This window comes from Cephus cinctus, unplaced genomic scaffold, assembly GCF_000341935.2.
Source record: "Cephus cinctus unplaced genomic scaffold, Ccin1 Ccin1_scaffold0690, whole genome shotgun sequence".
In the NCBI taxonomy this organism is placed as follows: Eukaryota; Metazoa; Arthropoda; class Insecta; order Hymenoptera; family Cephidae; genus Cephus; species Cephus cinctus.
Genome location: NW_014333313.1, coordinates 1,741,994 through 1,761,093, shown reverse-complemented (window position 1 = coordinate 1,761,093; position 19,100 = coordinate 1,741,994). Strand labels below are relative to the sequence as shown.

The 19,100-nt window shown below is 43.7% G+C and overlaps 3 protein-coding genes across 4 annotated transcripts in view; all 3 read right to left on the bottom strand.

Moving 5' to 3' along the window:
* Positions 1 to 102: 102 nt before the first annotated feature.
* LOC107269906 lies at positions 103 to 2,362 on the bottom strand. Its single transcript, XM_015744324.2, has 3 exons — positions 1,891 to 2,362; positions 1,593 to 1,812; positions 103 to 260 (listed from the first exon to the last, which is right to left on the bottom strand). The coding sequence occupies exons 1-3, from the start codon at positions 2,014 to 2,016 to the stop codon at positions 247 to 249; spliced, it is 360 nt and encodes a 119-aa protein (XP_015599810.1). The 5' UTR covers positions 2,017 to 2,362; the 3' UTR covers positions 103 to 246.
* A 293-nt stretch (positions 2,363 to 2,655) lies between these two features.
* LOC107269905 (PI-PLC X domain-containing protein 1) lies at positions 2,656 to 5,634 on the bottom strand. Its single transcript, XM_015744323.2, has 6 exons — positions 5,473 to 5,634; positions 4,666 to 4,839; positions 4,246 to 4,477; positions 3,802 to 4,155; positions 3,551 to 3,738; positions 2,656 to 3,435 (listed from the first exon to the last, which is right to left on the bottom strand). The coding sequence occupies exons 1-6, from the start codon at positions 5,519 to 5,521 to the stop codon at positions 3,074 to 3,076; spliced, it is 1,359 nt and encodes a 452-aa protein (XP_015599809.1). The 5' UTR covers positions 5,522 to 5,634; the 3' UTR covers positions 2,656 to 3,073.
* A 427-nt stretch (positions 5,635 to 6,061) lies between these two features.
* LOC107269949 (palmitoleoyl-protein carboxylesterase NOTUM) overlaps positions 6,062 to 19,100 on the bottom strand; it is a 17,211-nt gene continuing 4,172 nt past the window's right edge. The window contains exons 2-9 of one of the 2 annotated variants that reach the window (XM_015744413.2): positions 9,967 to 10,333; positions 9,801 to 9,861; positions 9,491 to 9,714; positions 9,192 to 9,401; positions 8,813 to 9,089; positions 8,648 to 8,730; positions 8,426 to 8,578; positions 6,062 to 8,311 (exon numbers count right to left, since the gene is read on the bottom strand). In XM_015744413.2, coding sequence (XP_015599899.1) covers positions 7,974 to 8,311; positions 8,426 to 8,578; positions 8,648 to 8,730; positions 8,813 to 9,089; positions 9,192 to 9,401; positions 9,491 to 9,714; positions 9,801 to 9,861; positions 9,967 to 10,333 — 1,713 coding nt within the window. In that variant the 3' untranslated portion in view covers positions 6,062 to 7,973. Of the gene's footprint in view, positions 8,312 to 8,425; positions 8,731 to 8,812; positions 9,090 to 9,191; positions 9,402 to 9,490; positions 9,715 to 9,800; positions 9,862 to 9,966; positions 10,334 to 19,100 lie in introns of both variants that reach the window. The other variant, XM_015744412.2, reaches the window with a different exon arrangement.

Sequence of the window (19,100 nt, the reverse complement as noted above, 5' to 3'; positions counted from 1 at the left end):
CGAATATCAATAATCTTCATATATAATAGCGTATGCGTAATGCAAAATATTGGAAAAGAGTGTAACAAAATTTTTGCTAAAAATAATGGCGGGGACGATATTATCCATATAGGTGTAATTATGAGATACAAAATTATGGCTTCAAGATCGCTACGATGGGCACTTCTGATTCGATCAACATCAGGATGTCCTCCTGCTCTAGGATCAACGATTATATAGGGTTCTTTCATAAATCTTCGATCCTCTTCACTGTGGATAACCTGTAGACAATGCATTTAAATAAAATCGCTGTACATATAAAAATGTAATAGTCAAAGTTAATTCTAGAAATCTCATGTGACAGAGGATCAAGACACTTGAAACTCAAGGTCGCTTACGTATATTAAATGTAAAAATCTTCCATGATATTATGTAGATAATTGAAAAAAGGTTCACTGAAACATACATTTCTGAATACTCGCACTCGACCCGTGAACCATGTTAAAAGCATGAGATGTACAATACAAATGCTTCCCCAGCAAGCATACGCAGTCCACAACTCTTCTTTCGCGTTGTTCGCTGTAACTAGGGCCATGGCCTCACGCATGCTTCAGTTCCGTTTCGCGTCCGCTCGACAGGAAGAAACTATACATATGGAAACTAGCGAAAGAGTACCAGAGTACCTTTCAGTTATACACGGTTCGGCATCCCCACCACAGACCGCTTATCGGAGCACGGCATTCCGTGCTATAGACTGTTAGCACGAGCAGCAACGCCATCATATCGGTAGGTTATATTACTATTCTGTTTTACTATAGCCCATTGGAGTGTCAACTCCCTGATTCCCACCAGTGATCGAAGAATACATTTTCGCTGGATGGACTATACAACGAAATCCGAGCAGCTATTCTATAGACGTTCTTGAGATCAAGATGGCCATTTGTAAGGCAAATCATGTACGTAAGTGGTTGCTAGAACACAGCTCTGAAGGATAACACTTCTGGCTGGTATTTAAGTAACAATTTTTAGTATACATCAGCCCGCTAATTGATAGGCTAAGAAAATAGGCTGCTGGTGATACAGTCAATTAGATTACACTTCAAAAGCATGAGATCCAAATCCAAGTCAAATAAGTCCATACTTTTCGTACGTTATGAGTACATACAGCGAACGTACGATACAAACATAACGGTGCAAAAGGTATGTAGAATGGTATACTTTGTTCTGCTTTATCGATATCCTCAAATTAGATATTTTATCGGCTGATTCATGTTTCTCAAGAAGGTCTTGATGAAGTATATATCAATAATAATAATTGTTCCATATATTTCTTCATATTTTAATACAGAATTAGAATTTACTTGTTTCACATTATGCTGTACAGTTGTACTTTGTAATGTGAACAAAAATTAATTTTTGACTGATAGTTGATAAATCTCGATATTTACAATTTCGTTATTACAATTATTATCTTTCTTGAAACTATATATATATGCTATTCCCTTTTAACTGTATTGAATGAAATATCAGTGAAATAAATTGGTAGCTCAATATTATTTGATTTATGCAACGGGCAACTAAACGCACTGCACGTGGAGATGAGAATTTCGTACACAATACTTCACCAATTGTTTCAGTAATTACGAAAATCCTAATAAGTGTTGCAGCCAGCCAATAGGGTGGTGAAGTAGTTAACCAAAACCACGTACACAGCGTCCATAATACAACATATTGGAAGTCATCTTCAGATTGTTTGATTAGGCCGTTGTTACCATCGGTGTAAGCTACGTTTGAGTGTGAACTGAACTGTACTCCTTCTGGAACTTCAAAAATCTAAAAATACAAACGAAATTACAATGAATGCAACACAATTATTAATATTCACGAAGAAAAAATTTAATAAATAATTACATATTGAACTGCAAAGTTTCGTATTTTCCGAAAATATATTATAACGAATCTCGCAAATAATATTGCTGATCCACACCTAAAGACACGATAAATATCATCGTTAAGAACTTCCATTGGATTTGTCATATTTCAATTTCTATAAATCTTCAACTGTCTGCAAACTTAATAGGACGCTAAATAAATAGTTAATAAGACGATAGACGACTGACTAATGAATGGCTTGCCATTAAACTTCTTCGGACTTAACATATTCGCATTTAAATATACAATCTATTAAATAAGATATTATATACATATCTATGTACGTATGTCAGCAACAGCAGTACGTCATTAAAATTTGTAATCGAAACATGAACCCTGTTTACGCACTACGGAGATAACGTATTATGTAGACAGTAAATTTTGTTTTCTATTCAAGTAAACTTGGCACTCTAAAGTAAATGTAGTATTTCGTATTAAAACTCAGTGCACGATGATATTCGTTTTCAGTAAAATAAGAATAATTTATCTTGGATGCTTTTTTTTTCTTTAGTCAATACAAAATAGGCTTTATCTTTGTACAAAATGAAATATTTTGACGATTCGTGATACGAGTAACGAAATCAGAGAAATTGACCGATAACTGCTCGTATTTAACATTGTTTGGTTCATATATTACAATAATACATACAATTAAAAAAATTATTTCCAGAAATATATTGTTATCAACTTGACGTACATCCTTGGATGTACAAAAGTTTATGTAATCTTAGTCTAAACATTATCTATTACTCTAAAAGCAAAGATGTTTATTTCGTTCGACATGATAAATTCATAGACCCATGTAATACATAGTAGTAAGTATAATATATTACATTCGTTTAATTACCTAGTTCATTTATTTTAACTTAATCGATTCGATATCCATTATAATGTAAACAGTTTCATATAGGTTTATTTTGATATCGAGTGGCAAAAATATGTTTACCCATTAACTAAATTCGATAACGAAATATTTCTTTGAATTATAAAATATTATTTTATGTGATACTGTATCTATCGCATGGAATGCAAACTTTGTATACGACAGTTCAACGTATAATAATTCACAAGACTCATCTGTTAAAAAATATAAATTATGAAAAGTACTAAGGTAAACGAATTGTATACTTATACGTACTAATTCAAATAAATGATATCATCTTTAAAGACGCCATTGGGCAATATTACTTTTCTTAATGTTTGATTGTATAGATATATCTATGAGATTATTTCCCAAGAAAAAGTCAGTAGCAACAATATTTGTCTGCTTCCACCATTCATCTTGAAAAAGTGCCGTCAAGTTTCTATTCATAGAATCCGCCATCTGACGAAGTCCGCCGGTCCATTCGAATAACATGTCTAACGGTACCGGCGTCAATTCCGCCATTACTGCCCATAATGGATTCTGACTGTTTCGTGATCGTTTATGTCCCGTGATAGTTTCGTCCATATATTTAAAAAGTCCTTCTACAGTTTGCTGATTACCCCATGCCTGCGTCATTGGTGGCCACAACCAATCGTACTCTAAGAGCAACAAATAATTATAATGTTACATAAATTATTATTTTAACCTAATGCGGCTCGGGAGATAAATTTTAACCTATAAACTGCTTAAAATTAATTGTTTAATAAATATTACCGTTCGCCGTATGTTTGTCTCCGTAACAGATTATTAATCGTCTACCGCTGTTCCAGATATCGTTTAACGTTGGTCCCAAACCTTCTACTCCTTTGTCAGGCTTTAAAATAAGACCCCCGAATTCACGATGAAGAATAGATACGAGTCGTCTGTGACTACTGGGTCTTCCTTCGAATCCTACTGGAAATCTGCGAATAAAGGTTACAGTAAGAATTTCCTATATCTCATGTAAAATCCATGAATGCACTTACCTGTGAAAGTCCAGGATTACAACCTCGCCTCTAGCCACATCTAGAAAATTTCTCACGTCTTTTATGATCGTCATTAGAGGAGTTACTCTAATGACGTCGTGATTAACCCAAAACCGGTTAACCTGACTGACTTCTTCGTCGAATGTGGTGTTATTAGCCATCGAATAGTAATATCCCACCCTAATATCCAAGTATCGTATTCCATGAACAAGCTGAGTCCACACGTCGCGATCCTGAGTTAATAAATAACGTTCGAATGCATGGCGTCGTGTCAAATCGCCATGTTGATAACAGCCTGAATTGTGTGTTCCAGGAATCATTAAAGTTCCGATCGGAAGTCTCCCAAGTTGTCTCCTAAAAAATGATCACAGATGACAAAGTAGTCTTGGGCCTTGGAAAAATCACTAGAACATATTTTACTTGGAAAATCTTTATTAGACGAACCTTAAATCGTACATCCATGTGGGCCAGATTTGTAAGCAGGAGCTCGTTAATATAACGTTATCCTTGTAGAGGGCTGCGTAGTGTTTCAGACAATGTGGTCCGGGAAGCGTGGCGCCACCCGTGGCATCCCAACCACCTGACAATGAAGGTCTACCAACGGTGATGTTGGTACGATAGTATCCTCGAATTTGTTCCAGGATAAACAACGTCAGCTGGGGTTTGATGGTTTTGTCTAGAAAAAAAAGGCAAACCTGCGTTTAGTAATTTAAGGAGATAGTTCTCTGAAGCATTAAATAATGTTCATAATAACATGAAAGGTTGGTACAAAGTATTCTGGTGAATGTTCAATGATAATGGCGTAAGCGGAAATAGCAAGCTGAGGTGCAGGCAATAATGATGGGAAAAAATAAAACTTATTACTATGCGCTGGATCAGCAGTGAACACCTTGATGGTATCAGGATATCCTACGTTTGGGGGGCAATCGAGATCCCAATTCACTTCGAGCTCCGCATCGACGACCTTGTTGCCAGCCGCAATGGGCCTCCATAACGAAGAGACTGTCAACCACACTTTTCCGCATTGCGTTGTCAGAGCTGAAAATACGATTAATCTATAAATAAGATGATTCGAAGTAAATGAAGAATCAGAAAGAATTATATTAAAATACGAAAAAGAATAAAATTCAAAGTAGCATTGACATTTTGAAAACTGGTCCAACGCGATGATATAGAGTGATTGACTGTATAATAAAAATTAACGGCGAAGTTACTTCCCACTAGACACTTGGCGTGCCAACTTATGTGACGCCAATTTCCAAAAAGTCAAAATAAACAGGTACGTAGTAACCTTTCGAAAATTCATTTCGCAGAAGTAAAAATAAAGCAGCTGCGATTATCAAACGTAAATCCAAGAAAGCTCTTTTAATGTGTCTATTATAAATATACAGAAGAGTTTACATGGCGCGTTTCAGTTCCTTTTAACAAGTCGAAAAAAAATGAGACTCCACGACGTGCTCTGATTGCAAAAGTAAATCATAAGAAGAAAAGTGCGATCTTTCAAGAGATAAACCAGAAGACAAAATGAACAGAGACGAATGAAGTGAAGGAAGCAAAGAGTGGTAGGAGTGGTTAAAGAGATGGGGGTAAAAGACAGTAGTATAGATCCGGAACTAGAGGAAGAACCGGAACTGAATGATTCCGAAGACTGAAAAGAATGGGAGAGCTTACCGATGTCGCAGATCGCGTGGAGAAACAAGAAAACGATCGGTTTGAACATGGCGAAGTGACTTGCAATGCGGGGGAACCCCTCGCACTGAACCCGTGAACGGTTTTCAGTATTTAAAGCCGGAAGGGGCACCCCACTAACTAACCGAGCGACTGACTAACCGAACGAGCAGTCCCGGACTAGTTTAACAGAACTCAGGCACGTATGCATATTCATACACATAGTGTCATCCTTCCATCACTTCCTCGGACACAGCAATTGCTGGGGGACTAGCACTCTCTGCTGCATCCCACCCGGACCCGAACTAACCTGACCTGGCAGCATTAAATATCGTTTCCTGTATGTCAGGATACAGTTTCGAGAGGACGCTATACAGTACTCTCTTTTCTATTGAATTATTATCACCCGGACTGTGACGTGTTAGATTAATAGCGAAATAGATATATTATGTAGATATGAATTTCGAACAGTATGAATTTAGATATAATTAATTATAGCTAGGATAATTAAAAATTCTTATGTATTATTCTAATGAGATAGGTAGCGACTGATTGTAGATGTGATTAGTACAACAGATATACAATTTATTTACAAATTCACGTCCACCTACGATTACGTACAGTAGTCACATAGAAAATATCGGGCCAGGTACAGAGGCCTTTTATTAGTTCGTTAATACTTTACTAATTACAGTAGAATAAATTAATTGTCGGATACCCTGTCGAATAATGACCCTTCGAGTAAGCACTGGGTTCCGTTGTCCGTTAAGTACAGGTACTTAAAAATAAATAATATTATCGTTGGAGATATGTTATTATTTTACAAGCATTAAATACAAGTGGTTCACTCACTAGTCTAATTAGATAGTGTTAATTACATCGATCGATTCATGAATGTAGTGTACACAAAAGACGATAATACAATTTGATTTGCTGAGGTAGATAATTTAATCAGTCTATAAAGGGGATTGATCAGTTAGTAACTGTTTGCATCGAGATTTCTTTGCATAATTGCATTAATGTTGCATCGCATCTATGATTTTAAGAAAACGAACAATGCCATAGTCTTCTTTCTTCATTTTTATTATTCAGACTTAAACGATTATTGATTAACTTTGTAAAATTTTACGAAAAATCTATAGCACGTGATCGCTTTCACTACGTGATTCTTCCAACCTACGTGTTTTATTAATTGATCATCAAACGCATTGAACGAATGTCTAATTATTCGTGAATATCGAACTCATTATTAGAGAATATGTTTGGGTTCAGTTTTCAAAATTACGCGATGCAGTCATCTTATCTGTAAGAATAATTTGTATTATTTTATTGCATAGAATGACGAGTTTGTAGTGAATTTTTCATGATTTTCCCTAATAATAAATTCGAAACTTTGTTTAAGAAATATTTTCTTTTTTTTTTATATTGCCTTGTTTGAATTTTTTCTTTAACACGAAGGCACTGTGACACAATACAATTATTCTTTTTAATTACAGAAAGTGTAATAGGACCGAGAAAAATCATTGAACCTTTCACATATAAAAAAATGTTGAGCTCTCAATTACGACGGACCGTAAGAAAATTGGCAGTGTCGACTATGTGTCCAATATTGTATAAAGAGTGTGCATCTAGTGACGCTTAAGAGTTAAAAATTAATATTAATACGTCATTCGTACTCAGTTATTTCACCTAGAATCTACAATAAATTAAGATACTTCGTTATGTATTAGAAATACAATAATATAAATTCTCGGTAGTTATGTACAATACTTTTGGTTGAATACCGCTGTCTAGCATGTTTGATTTATAACGTAATTACTTTAGTCTCTGTGCTTTCTACTCTGTTGGTAACATAATAGCATTATGTTTTATTCCTCGAGTGATTTATGACAACCGACAATCGAGCTTAACGTAAGTCCTACTGCATGCAACCGTTTACCAGTTCGTCCTGGAACTGACTTTCCTTTGCGTTCTCGTTGCAGGCATTCCAAGAATTCAACTAACGAGACGCGCGATCACTCGACGAGAATTCGTAAAACTTCAATCGACGTAACATGATGAAATTGAAACATCATTAAAATGCAAACCTCCACAACGGTGGTTACATTGAAAACATACCTCGCATTTATCTGCGATTGGAATGTATGCATATACGGACGATTGATGAAGAGAATAAAAATTCAGGTATATATTAAAAATTTACAATTTAAGAGATACCATGATTGAGAATAGTTCGGTGTAACAGAATGCGACCAATTAAGACCATACGAACAATTGCATGACGAAATAAACAATTAACGAGTATTTCACAGTATTATGAGGAAAAATTTAATCATCGAGTTCACAATGCTATTGTTACGTATTATACCAGTCTTGAAGGATTTTCTATTATTCAGACCGATTTTTAAGTTCATCGAGTCGATGACTCACCTGCGTTCAAGAAGATCAATGATTCGATCATCGAACTAGGCGATTGGTACCATTTTGTACTGGAATACGCGATCTTAATTTGCCCGCTGTGTCAACAAGTTGAGTAGTTCGTCGTGATCCATATTATTGAGTGTTTGAATGTCGATACCAAGGGCATTCGCGACGCTCTTCATGTCCAGTCCGAAACTCTTGAGCAATTCGATGAAGTCCATCTCTTCGCCGGTGAAGGGATTATGCAATTTTGGACAGCTGTGATTACACTGCGGCCAAGTGCATCTTTCTATAAGACGGAACTGACAACTCTGACCACAATTTCGTTTGCTCGAAGGAATTACGGATCGCTGTGGTCTGGTGCCATTCAGCATGGCCGTATGATGATTGTTGGCATTATGTTTAGCACCCTGTCTTCGGCCTAATAAAAAGATATAAATCATTAGTCCCCGTGCTTGAATTTATTAAATTTCTTTACTGACTTGCTTAAAGAGTCGTCTAGCTTATGTAGAATACAAATCATCAAACTCACTACCTTTCTTTCGTTCGCGTTTCTCCTTCTTGGCTTTTCCTTCCTTGTTTCTTTCGCGTCTTCGTGCCTTGTGCTTTCTCCGCCGCCTTTTCTTGTTCCCTCTTCCTTCAACGGAATCATTAACCATTTTTCTCTCGTTCACTTTACCAGCCATACCTGCAATATTCAATCGAACATCAGCGACCGTGGTATTCTTGCTAGGCTTTCCATTCTCTGCGACTGTACCATTTCCTTTAGTATGTCGCGAGCGCAGAAGTTTACGTGCTGATTTGGCACAGGGTTGATTAGTCTCGATTTGCGAGTGTGTGCTGTAGGTAAAATTTGTAATTATTTTCATAAAACATTTGATCAAGTATATCATTCACAATCAAAATATTATTCGAAACTCACTCAATACGTTTATTCCCAATCGATGCCTGTTCCCAGCAATGCAATGCCTGCGGCAAGGATACCTCATCTATTTTGACCAGCTGCCAGTCCCTCTTCGTCAAGACGACGTGACTGATACAGCTTGGAGCAAAGACAGCCGTGACGTTTTCAAAGGTTTGACGAAGACTGTCCCCCATTTTGTGGATATAGTCCCATTGTTGTTTGGTTACAGGAGCACCGACATTGTCGGCTGACATCTGTTCCTCGTCGAAGAGCCATTGAAAAACGAAGAGCGGCGCTATAGAACGTGGAGTGGAAGTACAATTAGAGAGGGCGGTTCCCAGGGTGGGTATATACCGTGTCGCGGTTTACCACGACGAAACCATATCGTGTTAGCTACCTGTCAGGGTTGGATAAAGCCTATAGCCAAAGTAACACTTCCAGGGCTCGTGAACATGCCTCGCAGCACAGTTGTGGGGCATTCGCGCTTTCCAAAGTTCCATTCCTTTCCGAGCGACGTCGGTCGGTGAAAGGTCATTGGGAGAGTACGGCGCTCTGTCCAGGAACCATCCGGAGTCGCTGATACCGCGTATGGCGATGTGCTTTAAACCTGAATGATCATGGGTCAAACGTGACTCCGATGCTCGATGAGCAACGAAAATGTCCCCGAGGCATTTTGTATCAATGCTATCAACTTACCGAGCTCGTGATGAATGAGGTTGTGGACGTGGTCCAAATTTAACATGACTCCCGTGCCTCCTGCGCTGCTACCAGCGAGCATCAGAGAACTTGCGTTCTCTAGTCCAAGAGGTATCAAGTCTCTTACCACCTGGGACACTATTTCCGCGCCCATGAAGGAGAACATGTCATTCGGAGAAGCTCTGGTACCGCTCCAAATATCACTGGTGCAATAGGGCACGCATCTAGAATGGTCCATCATATGGAATTAATGACGATGCTACGAACGGTATTGAACGTCCAATCTTTATGGATCGTTGGTAGTACTCACACGTGATTCGCATTCCACCAGAATGGGTTCTTTTCGGGATTCGCGGATAGGAGGCCTCCCACTGGAATTCAGATTAGATTATTGTTGGCGACTTTTTCCTTTAAACGAACCATTCGGCGAGTATCTCGGGAGGAATTTATAATGGAATCTGTGCATCTCGACCCACCCTCTCTCGTGACGGGCCACTGCGTCGACGTCATCAGATGCCTCAGTTTCAACCATCTCCTCCTGCAGCTCGTATGATCGTAGCAGTACAAGCCACCCTCCAGGAATATTATCCACCTCTTGGAGCCATGGGACTTTCTCAAATAGAATCCCGCCTGGGATCCGTCGTTACACGTGATGGATCTGTTACTCAAGTAGACCCTCTTAAGGCCACGCGGTTCCTCGGGTCCGTATTTCTCCAGAATTTTTATGAGCTTCTGAATGGTGTTGCTCTGGATCGCCGGAGAACCCGGGGACACCGAGACCGTGTTCGTCGGCTTGTCCTCGGCGGCGATCAGCGCGGCAAAGGCCGCGAGGCACAGTCCAATCTGAAAGAAAAATGTCACCCTGTACACATTCATTCAACAGTCCGTAAATCAGGAAGGCGATGCTCCTCGTCAGTTGAAAGACGCATCGTAACGCCTGCTACTTTATTATCTCAGGATCTCGATCTTGATCTCAAATAAATAGGATCTTCTCCTACGTAAAAGACTCCATTGAACGTTCTCTTCCCGAATAGAAAATAATTGACGCATTGTCTTTGGCATCCCTTCGGAAAGGTCGGCGTCCCCGTACACTCAGTGCTCCTTAAAGAGTATACCACACGACGGTCTATCCATGGTCTATGATTAAGGCCGTTCGCAATCAGCGTCCAATTTCCATAAATATTTACGACTATTATCCCAGCTCCCTCAAACACTCCAGTCATCCAAGACGTTGGCTAATGTATCCTGTGTTCTCTGATTTGAGAATGACTTTCTCCAGAAAAAGACGAGAGCCTATCCCTACGCGCCCGCAAGTCCAGACTATCGTCTTGTCCAGCCGACCGAAGATGTCCGTCTAACACAAGGTCTAACCGTAAGTCGCCTAGAAGGAAACATTCACATACGAATGAGAATACGTTTCTTGCCACGTCCGAAGAACGGATAGGACTGAACTGTGGGGCGTTGAGTAGCATGGAAAATCGCGGCGGCGCCTTTACTCAAGCCGACTCAGCGAGACACGGTTGAAATCTTTCTGTAATCTGATCTACGTATGCAGAGAAACGCACAAACAATATAACACCCAGTATATTATTGAACAAAATTTTCCAGCCTCGGTATCCCAATGCTCCAGGACATCGCCGAAGGAGATGATCCCGTTGAATAAAAATTTACGAAACGTCGAGTAGTCACGAGCAGCACAGGAAAAATAACGAAAGGCTGAATTCGTATCCGTTCCTAAGAAACATTCGCGTTAGTCACGTGATGGAACCCGAAGATTGTTTCGACTGATCGCGCACAGAGAATCGTCGGACGTAAAACAGCCGAAGATCAGAAGAGTGCCACTCGGCGGGAGAACAGGTTCCTCCGCTTCGGTACGGAGGCAGGACGATTTTTCTAGCTCGAAGTGCTTATTTTAAATGCCGCGACTGTATACAAGCAGAAATTTGTAACTCGCGGTACCCGCGTGACCCGGGAGCAGTTAACGCGTCATCCGGCTTTAATTATTCACTTTTCGAGCGCGCGTCCCAGTCAATTCAAAGAAAACGGCTAAGGAGTGCGCGCGGCTCGCGCCCCGTTGGAATAAAAATAAAAAAAGGGCCTCCCGCTAATTGGGGAACCGAGTGAAACGAAGGGCTGCGTAAATATTCCGCGGTAACGAGGTGCCGAGATATCTCGCTCGGGTGCGCGCTAAGTGAACATTTGCTGCTTAGCGCGCGTCGCGCAAGAGATAGCTGAATTTGCCTTTATTTACAGCGGCAGATTAAATAATCCTTTTCATGCCGTAACCACCGGCACCCTCGCTCGCGGTATGAGAATCCTTATTTATTTAGTTGCCACTTCCCGACCAACACTACCCCATGCTTTTATTCGTAATCATTCACGTGTTGCGGATAAACGCGTTGCCAATGCCAATGCCAATCTAACCAGTTGCGTGTAATTGTTAGATGCCTTGAGATTCAAAGGTTCCTTAACGATAGACTGAGAGCTGGCTGCGAGATGAATGGGGATGTCCTGATAACGGGACAACGGCGAAGGGATGAAGCAGATGGATATGGGGTTCGACTGCAGGTGAAGACGATCCCGTGGAGATGGTTCGGCGCTATCAAAGCCACGAGGGATCTGCGTGTAAGTAATATCGAGAAGCCGCAGCGTATCCGTCAGATTGAGGTACGCGAGCGAGGGCATCAGGCCCCGACATTAAGTACGTCGGTGTTCACTAAGAAGTCCAGTTGACGGGCTGGAGTTTGTCGGCACCCGGGGCGAGCCAGCGAAGCGCAGCAAACGAGATACGATACGACCTCAAGTCTCTGGCGCAATCCGGTAGCCAGTAGATTCATCACGCTACGCTACACCCAAGGTAATACCATGGTGTCCCATTATATTTGACCTTATTGTGACTTTTGTCCGTGGAGTCACATTCGAGTGAGTTAACGGTCGGGGAGGTTTTCTATTATTATTTTTTGCTCGCTTTGCCGCTGGATCAACGATTCGGAAGACTCGACGGAAGACGTATCGCAGTTATTCCGTGATCGGTAGGCCATATTGGAAGAGGACCTTATTGTTGTTGAGCTCGTTGAAGGGACACGAAGAGCCCGACTGCAAGACTTGGGTATAAGGCTAGAATCCGAACGTCGTAAAACTCATCCATCCGGATCCTTGGTACAGGTGGCGTTCGCCGTGGCCTGTCGGCATGTCTTTGCCCCTAAGATCTAAATGGCCGCACAACAATCAGCGACAATCAAAGTAATTGAAAACGCGCGCGCTCTCTAAGGCGATTAGGGTCAAGTTCCAGGACGGTAGCCGCCGGCGGAAACAGTGAAACAGAAGCTCGGACTCTCAGACTCCGGAGATGAAAGGTGCCGCCTGGTCCAAGGAGAAATGGAGCTGCGACGCAATATGATCGAGCATAATGGCCCGCAACAGATTAGGGTGTGTTCGCAAAACAATCAAATAACTTCCTTCGATTCGCCCGGATTAACCACAAGTTCCGTTCAGTTTCCGTGCATTTAGATTCTACGATCTAGTAAAATGGTGTTTGCTCCTTTTCGCAATTTTCAAAATATTCGTACAGATCATACTTTATTGTGGCATTGGCTTGATTTTTTTTTTTTTTTTTTTTTTCGTAAAATATTTTTGTGCTCTAATTTCAACCGGATTTTCTTCTGCGTCGAAAGAATAGTCACTTCGAATCCCGTGTTTTACCTTCCTCCAATAAATTATCATTACCATCACGATGTCTATGAGCGCTACAGATAATTCGTATTTGGAACGACGCAGCGTGGCCGTGCAATACTTGAAAATTCGTAGTTGCTATTAATTATGACGTGACAACGCGCAATCAGCGTCACCATTGGAAATGCTTCGAGTGTACAGTTGTATAACTATATATTACTGCGGCTTGGAACTGTACATAATAAGTGCATAAATAAGATAGGGCGTGGCACGTATTACCATTGCGCTAGTTCGATGCCACGAACATGATTATGGTATTGCGCCCATTCGAGCAAGCTCAACGTATTTCACCCGAACCATACGGTTTCTTTATTTCAGATATGTATACACGGAAGCACGAAGCAGCGGCGGGAACGCTTGAATATTTTAGAAATTCTTGTGATAACAGACCGTGACGTTTCGCCTTCGTGCTTTAGGAATTTATGGCATCACTTCGCTTGGAAAGATCCGTCGGAATTGCAGGGTTGATTACCGACTTGTTCTCGAGGATTTTACCGAGAGCGACCGTAGGGGGTCAAAATCTTGAAAAGCTTTCAGACTTTTCACGGTTCGATATGATCGGAGGGTCGCGTAATCCGATTTACGAATCCGCGTCGAATCCGAACTTTCAAGAAGGCCGTAAATCAAATTCTCCCGCGCTGAAGACTGTACCGTAGCCGACAGAACCGACATTCAGAAGTGTCCACCTTACATAACCTCTTTATTATGTCGTAAATCACTGGACCGAGGGTACGGTTTCGTTTATATCCCTGGGCCTAGTTTTGCCGCGCTCTTTTCGGACTTCTTCGTCGGGAAAGGAAAAAAAAAAAGGAAGCATCGAAATGGAAGTAAAAGAAAAAAAAAGAGAGAGAAAGGAAACTCTTTAAGACGCCGCAAGTACAGTGTTCCACGAGTGGCCAAACTACTCTCTCGCGCTTTAATATTTTTTGAGGAACTTTCGTCAGTTTTTGACTTTTCTTTAAAATAGACATTCTTCAGTAACACGAGTGAGAGTCGTTTTAATAGTGCATTCTTATAATCGTCTTATAAATAATTTTTTATTTCTTTAATAATTCACGTTCCTCTCTTCGTTTTAATGTTATCGACGTCAATCATCCGTCCCACTAATTTGACTAACCTCATGGTATATGTCGTCACGCGAACTCGTAGCGTCCACGTCGTATAATCTTATACAGGGGATCACCGATGAATGCAATTCCGATATTTAATAATGATAATCCCTCGATCGAGTTTTGCATATCGCAGCTTCCAATAAAATGAACCGCCACGGTCCACGGGTGTCACGAAGGTTTACGAACCTTCTAAGAAGTTACGGTCACTTACGCACAACTTCATCGTGCAACGAATCTCCGATGCCGGTGACATAGTTACTCGCCGACAAAAACCCGGCAAGGAATTTAATTGACGAAAAACACGACGGCTAACAGCGCCACATCTTCGTCTATCTTTGGTGTGACAAAGCGTAGCGCCCGTGCCCGAGGAATTCTTGGCTAGCTTGGCCCGTATAGATCGAGCGCAGGTATGTACGGTACGCGTGTTGCGGAGCGACAGGAACTTTTATTGACGTCGCGTCGATGGAAATCCAAAGTCGCTCCGAGTAGGACATAGAAATACAGTGGAGGACTTTAAAGGAGTCACGCTTCCATTAGCGCGGATCCTATTGAAACCGTGGTACGCGTGTCCCCGAGGTTGGAAGGTCCTTGGAAATTTTTGGGCCCGTCACGGGTACAGGTCGAAGGCGACTTAACTCATTGACATTTAATTCCGCAAGAAACCGAGCGCGCCCGAACCGAGTAGGTCGGCCGTTCGTTTTTGCCCAGTGAAAACAAGCCGGAACGTCCTAGTCGCTGATCGCTCCGACCATCCGTATCCCTCGAGGGACATTAGGGTTTCTAATCCGAAAGGTGTCCGTCATAATTTGCCACCGGGTGCATAATCCCCGTGACCGAGACCGACAAAGTGGTTTAACTATTCGGTAACGCGTATCGCACAAGTTCCGGTAGAGGGTAGCACACTCGCCGTACTAGAATCCTCCCACCGTCGACTCGAGTCTCCATGGCGCGCTGGGATGGATGGGCGAGGGGCTTTGCATAGGAAGCTTATTTTCTAGCTGTCCCTCTATCTATTTCTCTAATGGCACGAGTGACTCGTTCCCTTTGAGGGAAGCCGAAGTAAGCGGCCGCGTCTCGCTGTTCATGTGCCACTAAATTACATTAATTAAAAGAAACCAGCGTTGCGTTAGAGGCCGACAAGGAAGGAAAGTAACGTTTGGTCGTAAGGATTCTCGTGTTTAGGCGCCGTCTCGCCTTTGACGACGAAACCGCTGAAGCTACGGATTCTTTGGTATGTAGATGGCACCACGGTCGTGCGAACGAGACACGTTCACGATCCTCGCTCACGCATATGATTTCGCGAGTCTCCCGAGTGACCTCAGCGAGCGATTTTCTGTAGACTAAAAAGTGCCCGATAGAAGAGACTGTAGGTAGACAATAAGACGAACGGTGGTAGCCGAGCTACGAAAATAAGGAGAGAGGGGATTAAAAATGGCCGAGTCCTAGCGTAGTCGGCTGCTTTGACGCGGCGAGTCGTTCGTCGTTTGCATCGTGTTTCGTCCGGATGCTGATGATGATGATGAGACCGTCTCGTTATCATTACGAGAGCTACTCACGCACCCGGGCAGCACGCACAAACCCAACATTACCATAACTGCGCTCGAGCAAAGTTCTCTCGGACGAAGATGCCCTGCGCGAGCTTTCGTAGGAGCTTAACGAGCAGGGCGAATCGCGAGTGGACGGCCGGGTCGTCTCGAGTTGATAAAACTTTCCTGGAAGCTAGACCCAGTCGAACCGAGCGAAATGGCCTTTCCAGTGAAATTCAGCGAAGCGGCTGATAAGGCAGACGGCGGGGCTGGCGCGGCACTCGAGGAGACGGCGCGTTTGAAGCCTTCCTCGGGCCCCGTGCGCTTCTTTCTTCCTTGTCGGGAGGGAATCGGCCTCTTTGGCGCAGGAGAGCCGACGCTAGGTAAAAGCGGAGCGGCGGGCCAGGGGCACGGCTCTGGCACGAGGACAGGGACAGGGGGGCTGGAGCGGAGGAGAGATGCGAGCGATCAGCACTGATTGAGCCGTTCTCGATGGCGATGTCAAAGCGACTAGAACGAAGTCGCGTCAGGGTCTAGTTATGCTAAGGCGAGGACGTGGAAGCAGCTCGCAAGTGCTGCTGGGTAATCTTGGGACACTCCGTCACGGAGAGTCCAGGGTTACGCGGCAAACGACAGGACCGAATGCCAATCGAATCGATACGATTAATCGAGACCGGCTAATTAAACTTTCGACGGTCGCGCCGCGAGGACCGCCTTGGACCACGCTCTCGCCGGCGCGAACCTCCAGATGTTGATGGTCGGATAGTAATTCCTGATTATAGTTTATTCCCAGTCTTTTCACGTTAGCTTTTAGCCCTGTAATCAGTGGGGCCACTACGAGAGCAGGTGGTAAGATAGGGTACGCCAGTGGATTAAGCCGCAGAGCGGCGAGTCAAAGGGATTGCCCCACCTCCTCCTCCTCGCCGCCGTACTCCTCCTTCCCATCACGGCGGGGGCCCCACGGCCTAACAAGGGCTGAAATATGACTGCCTTGGCTTGCCTCGCTGTAGCTCTGCACCAGGCACTAGGCACCCGCGTTCGACCCAAGGAAAAGTAAAGGAGATCTTTTAAGACGCGGCAACACTATCCAATTTATCGCGCGTCCTTATTGTCGAGAGTCGACCGTTTTTATTTATTTTATTACAACGAATACACTCGTGCACCCCGTAAGCCCGATGCTGACTCCTCTCCTCGAGGCTCCCTCCGGAGTCCCGAACTCGTCAGGACCCATTTAACGCAACATAAAGATATATGATCCGTATACAATTTTTCCGACACTTTCCAAAGGGCCCTGTAAAATAATAGAAATTCATAATGCTCATGCTCCAAAGATTCTTTTCGCATTTCCGGGCGAGATCGACGCGAGCTCTATACGCGATGCGTACAAAGTATCCGACGTGAGTGACTCGGGACTGGTAGTGGTAGCACTGGTTCGAGCGGTGGTAGTGTACGCTGTCCTTGGTAGTGGTGGTGGTCCATCGGAGTAAATATATTGGATAGTGGTGGGACGGTGGTAGGATTGGTGGCGGTGTCTTCCGCTCTCTACTTGAGCCGCGTGCCCGCTCGCTCGTTCACGCCCGAGGTGAGCCTTTGATGTGCCGCCTACACCGCGTTCTTGCTAACTCCTCCCGATACCTCGAGAAAGAGCTCTGCCGTACGGATTTGTTTTTCTTTCTGGCCGCGAGGCCCTTGCAAAGTGGTAGCACGCGGTCGGCAGAAGCGAGAAAAATTCTCGTGGATCTACGAAGACCGATAGTGGCAGGTCGAGATACGTTCTGTTCGAGGACTCGTTCGATCTTCTCTATGTTAGATGGATTTTCTTGTAACCCCTCCCTAACCCCTACTCCGCGTCGTAATTTCTTTCCACGGCAGCATCCTCGTCTACGGCAATTCAAGTCGTTGCCTTCCAGTCGATATTCCCCAATGTTACTCCCCTGTTCGATGGCTCTTTGATGTTAGAGCGTCCTGAATCGAGGTACGTGTGCGCAATGCCGCTGCCGTCGCGGCAGCCGGAAAGTTATGTAAAACGGAGTTTAAGGCCGGTAGCATCTCGCGCGACAGAGGCAATTATTTTACGGGAGCTTATTTCGAGAATACGTTTCCCGAGGATTCTTCACGCGTGCTCGTCCAGCTCGCGTTCTTCGGTACCTACGCAACGGCCAGTTTACGGAAGTGCGCTCAGGGCGCGCTTTAAAATTTCAATCCCGAACTATTTCGAGAGCCTGTCTCGACTCTCCGTACAAATCGACAATGAGATGCACGATCGGTAGGAAGAACTGGCAAAAGAAATATCGTGAATCCCGTACGATCAGAAGATCCTGTGAAAATGAGAAGAGCGCGCTAGACCTCGTTCAGGGTGTATAGCTACCTACTTCGTGTATGTTTGCCGGGGCCTTTAGTCCCAGTGGGTAACCTTGCGATCGTCTAGCGAAGCCACGAACTTCGTTCCTCTTTGACGGTTCTTTTCAGTCGGCCAAAAAGTCGTCGGTCTGGACGGACCTCAACAAATTTGCGATTGGTTAGCGAGGGCACGCGTATTTGTTTAGGTGTGTTCCCGGTGTGTTCCCTGGTATCGTTTACCTGCGTATCGTTCCTCATTCTCTTCGACGTATCGCTCGACGGTTCTTCCCGCAGCGCACGCTCCTGCGTCCACACTCGCTTCGTAGTAACCTCGGCTGGAGCAGCGTTTGATCTCACCGCCAGAGCAGATCGGCAAAAGGCCTTTTTCTGCGAGGCTGAGCTCCGAGCTGCCCTCAAAGACTTGACTGATGACTTGCGCCCGGTGCCTGCGGCTCATTGCCCACCGCTTACTGCCCACTGACGTCCTTTGGATGTAGACACCGTGCGTAAGCCCTGCGCGAATCATCAGTCTCATCAGTCTCCCCTGGTACCTATGCTCCACTGGTTGTCATTCCGCTCGCGTGACGCGTGCCAACGACGACGTTCCACTCTGAGCACGTGTTCGCCATCCACGTCGGTGTCGCTGTCCCTGCGCTTCCTCTGAGAAAGGCAATACCTTCGAATTCCATCTGGCGCTCCCGAGGCGAAGATGGAGGTCGCCGTCGGATGAAGCAAACTCCGGTTCTCGAGGTCTGAGAACGGTACGAGGACGCTAGGAGGACGCTACGAGGAAGGAAGAAAAGTATTGTTGTAGGTTGGCCATTCTGGAGAGGAACTGGCGGCTCCTTTGAAGTCGGTCGGTACCGTGTGTAATTAGGCCCCCCCCCCACCACCACCACC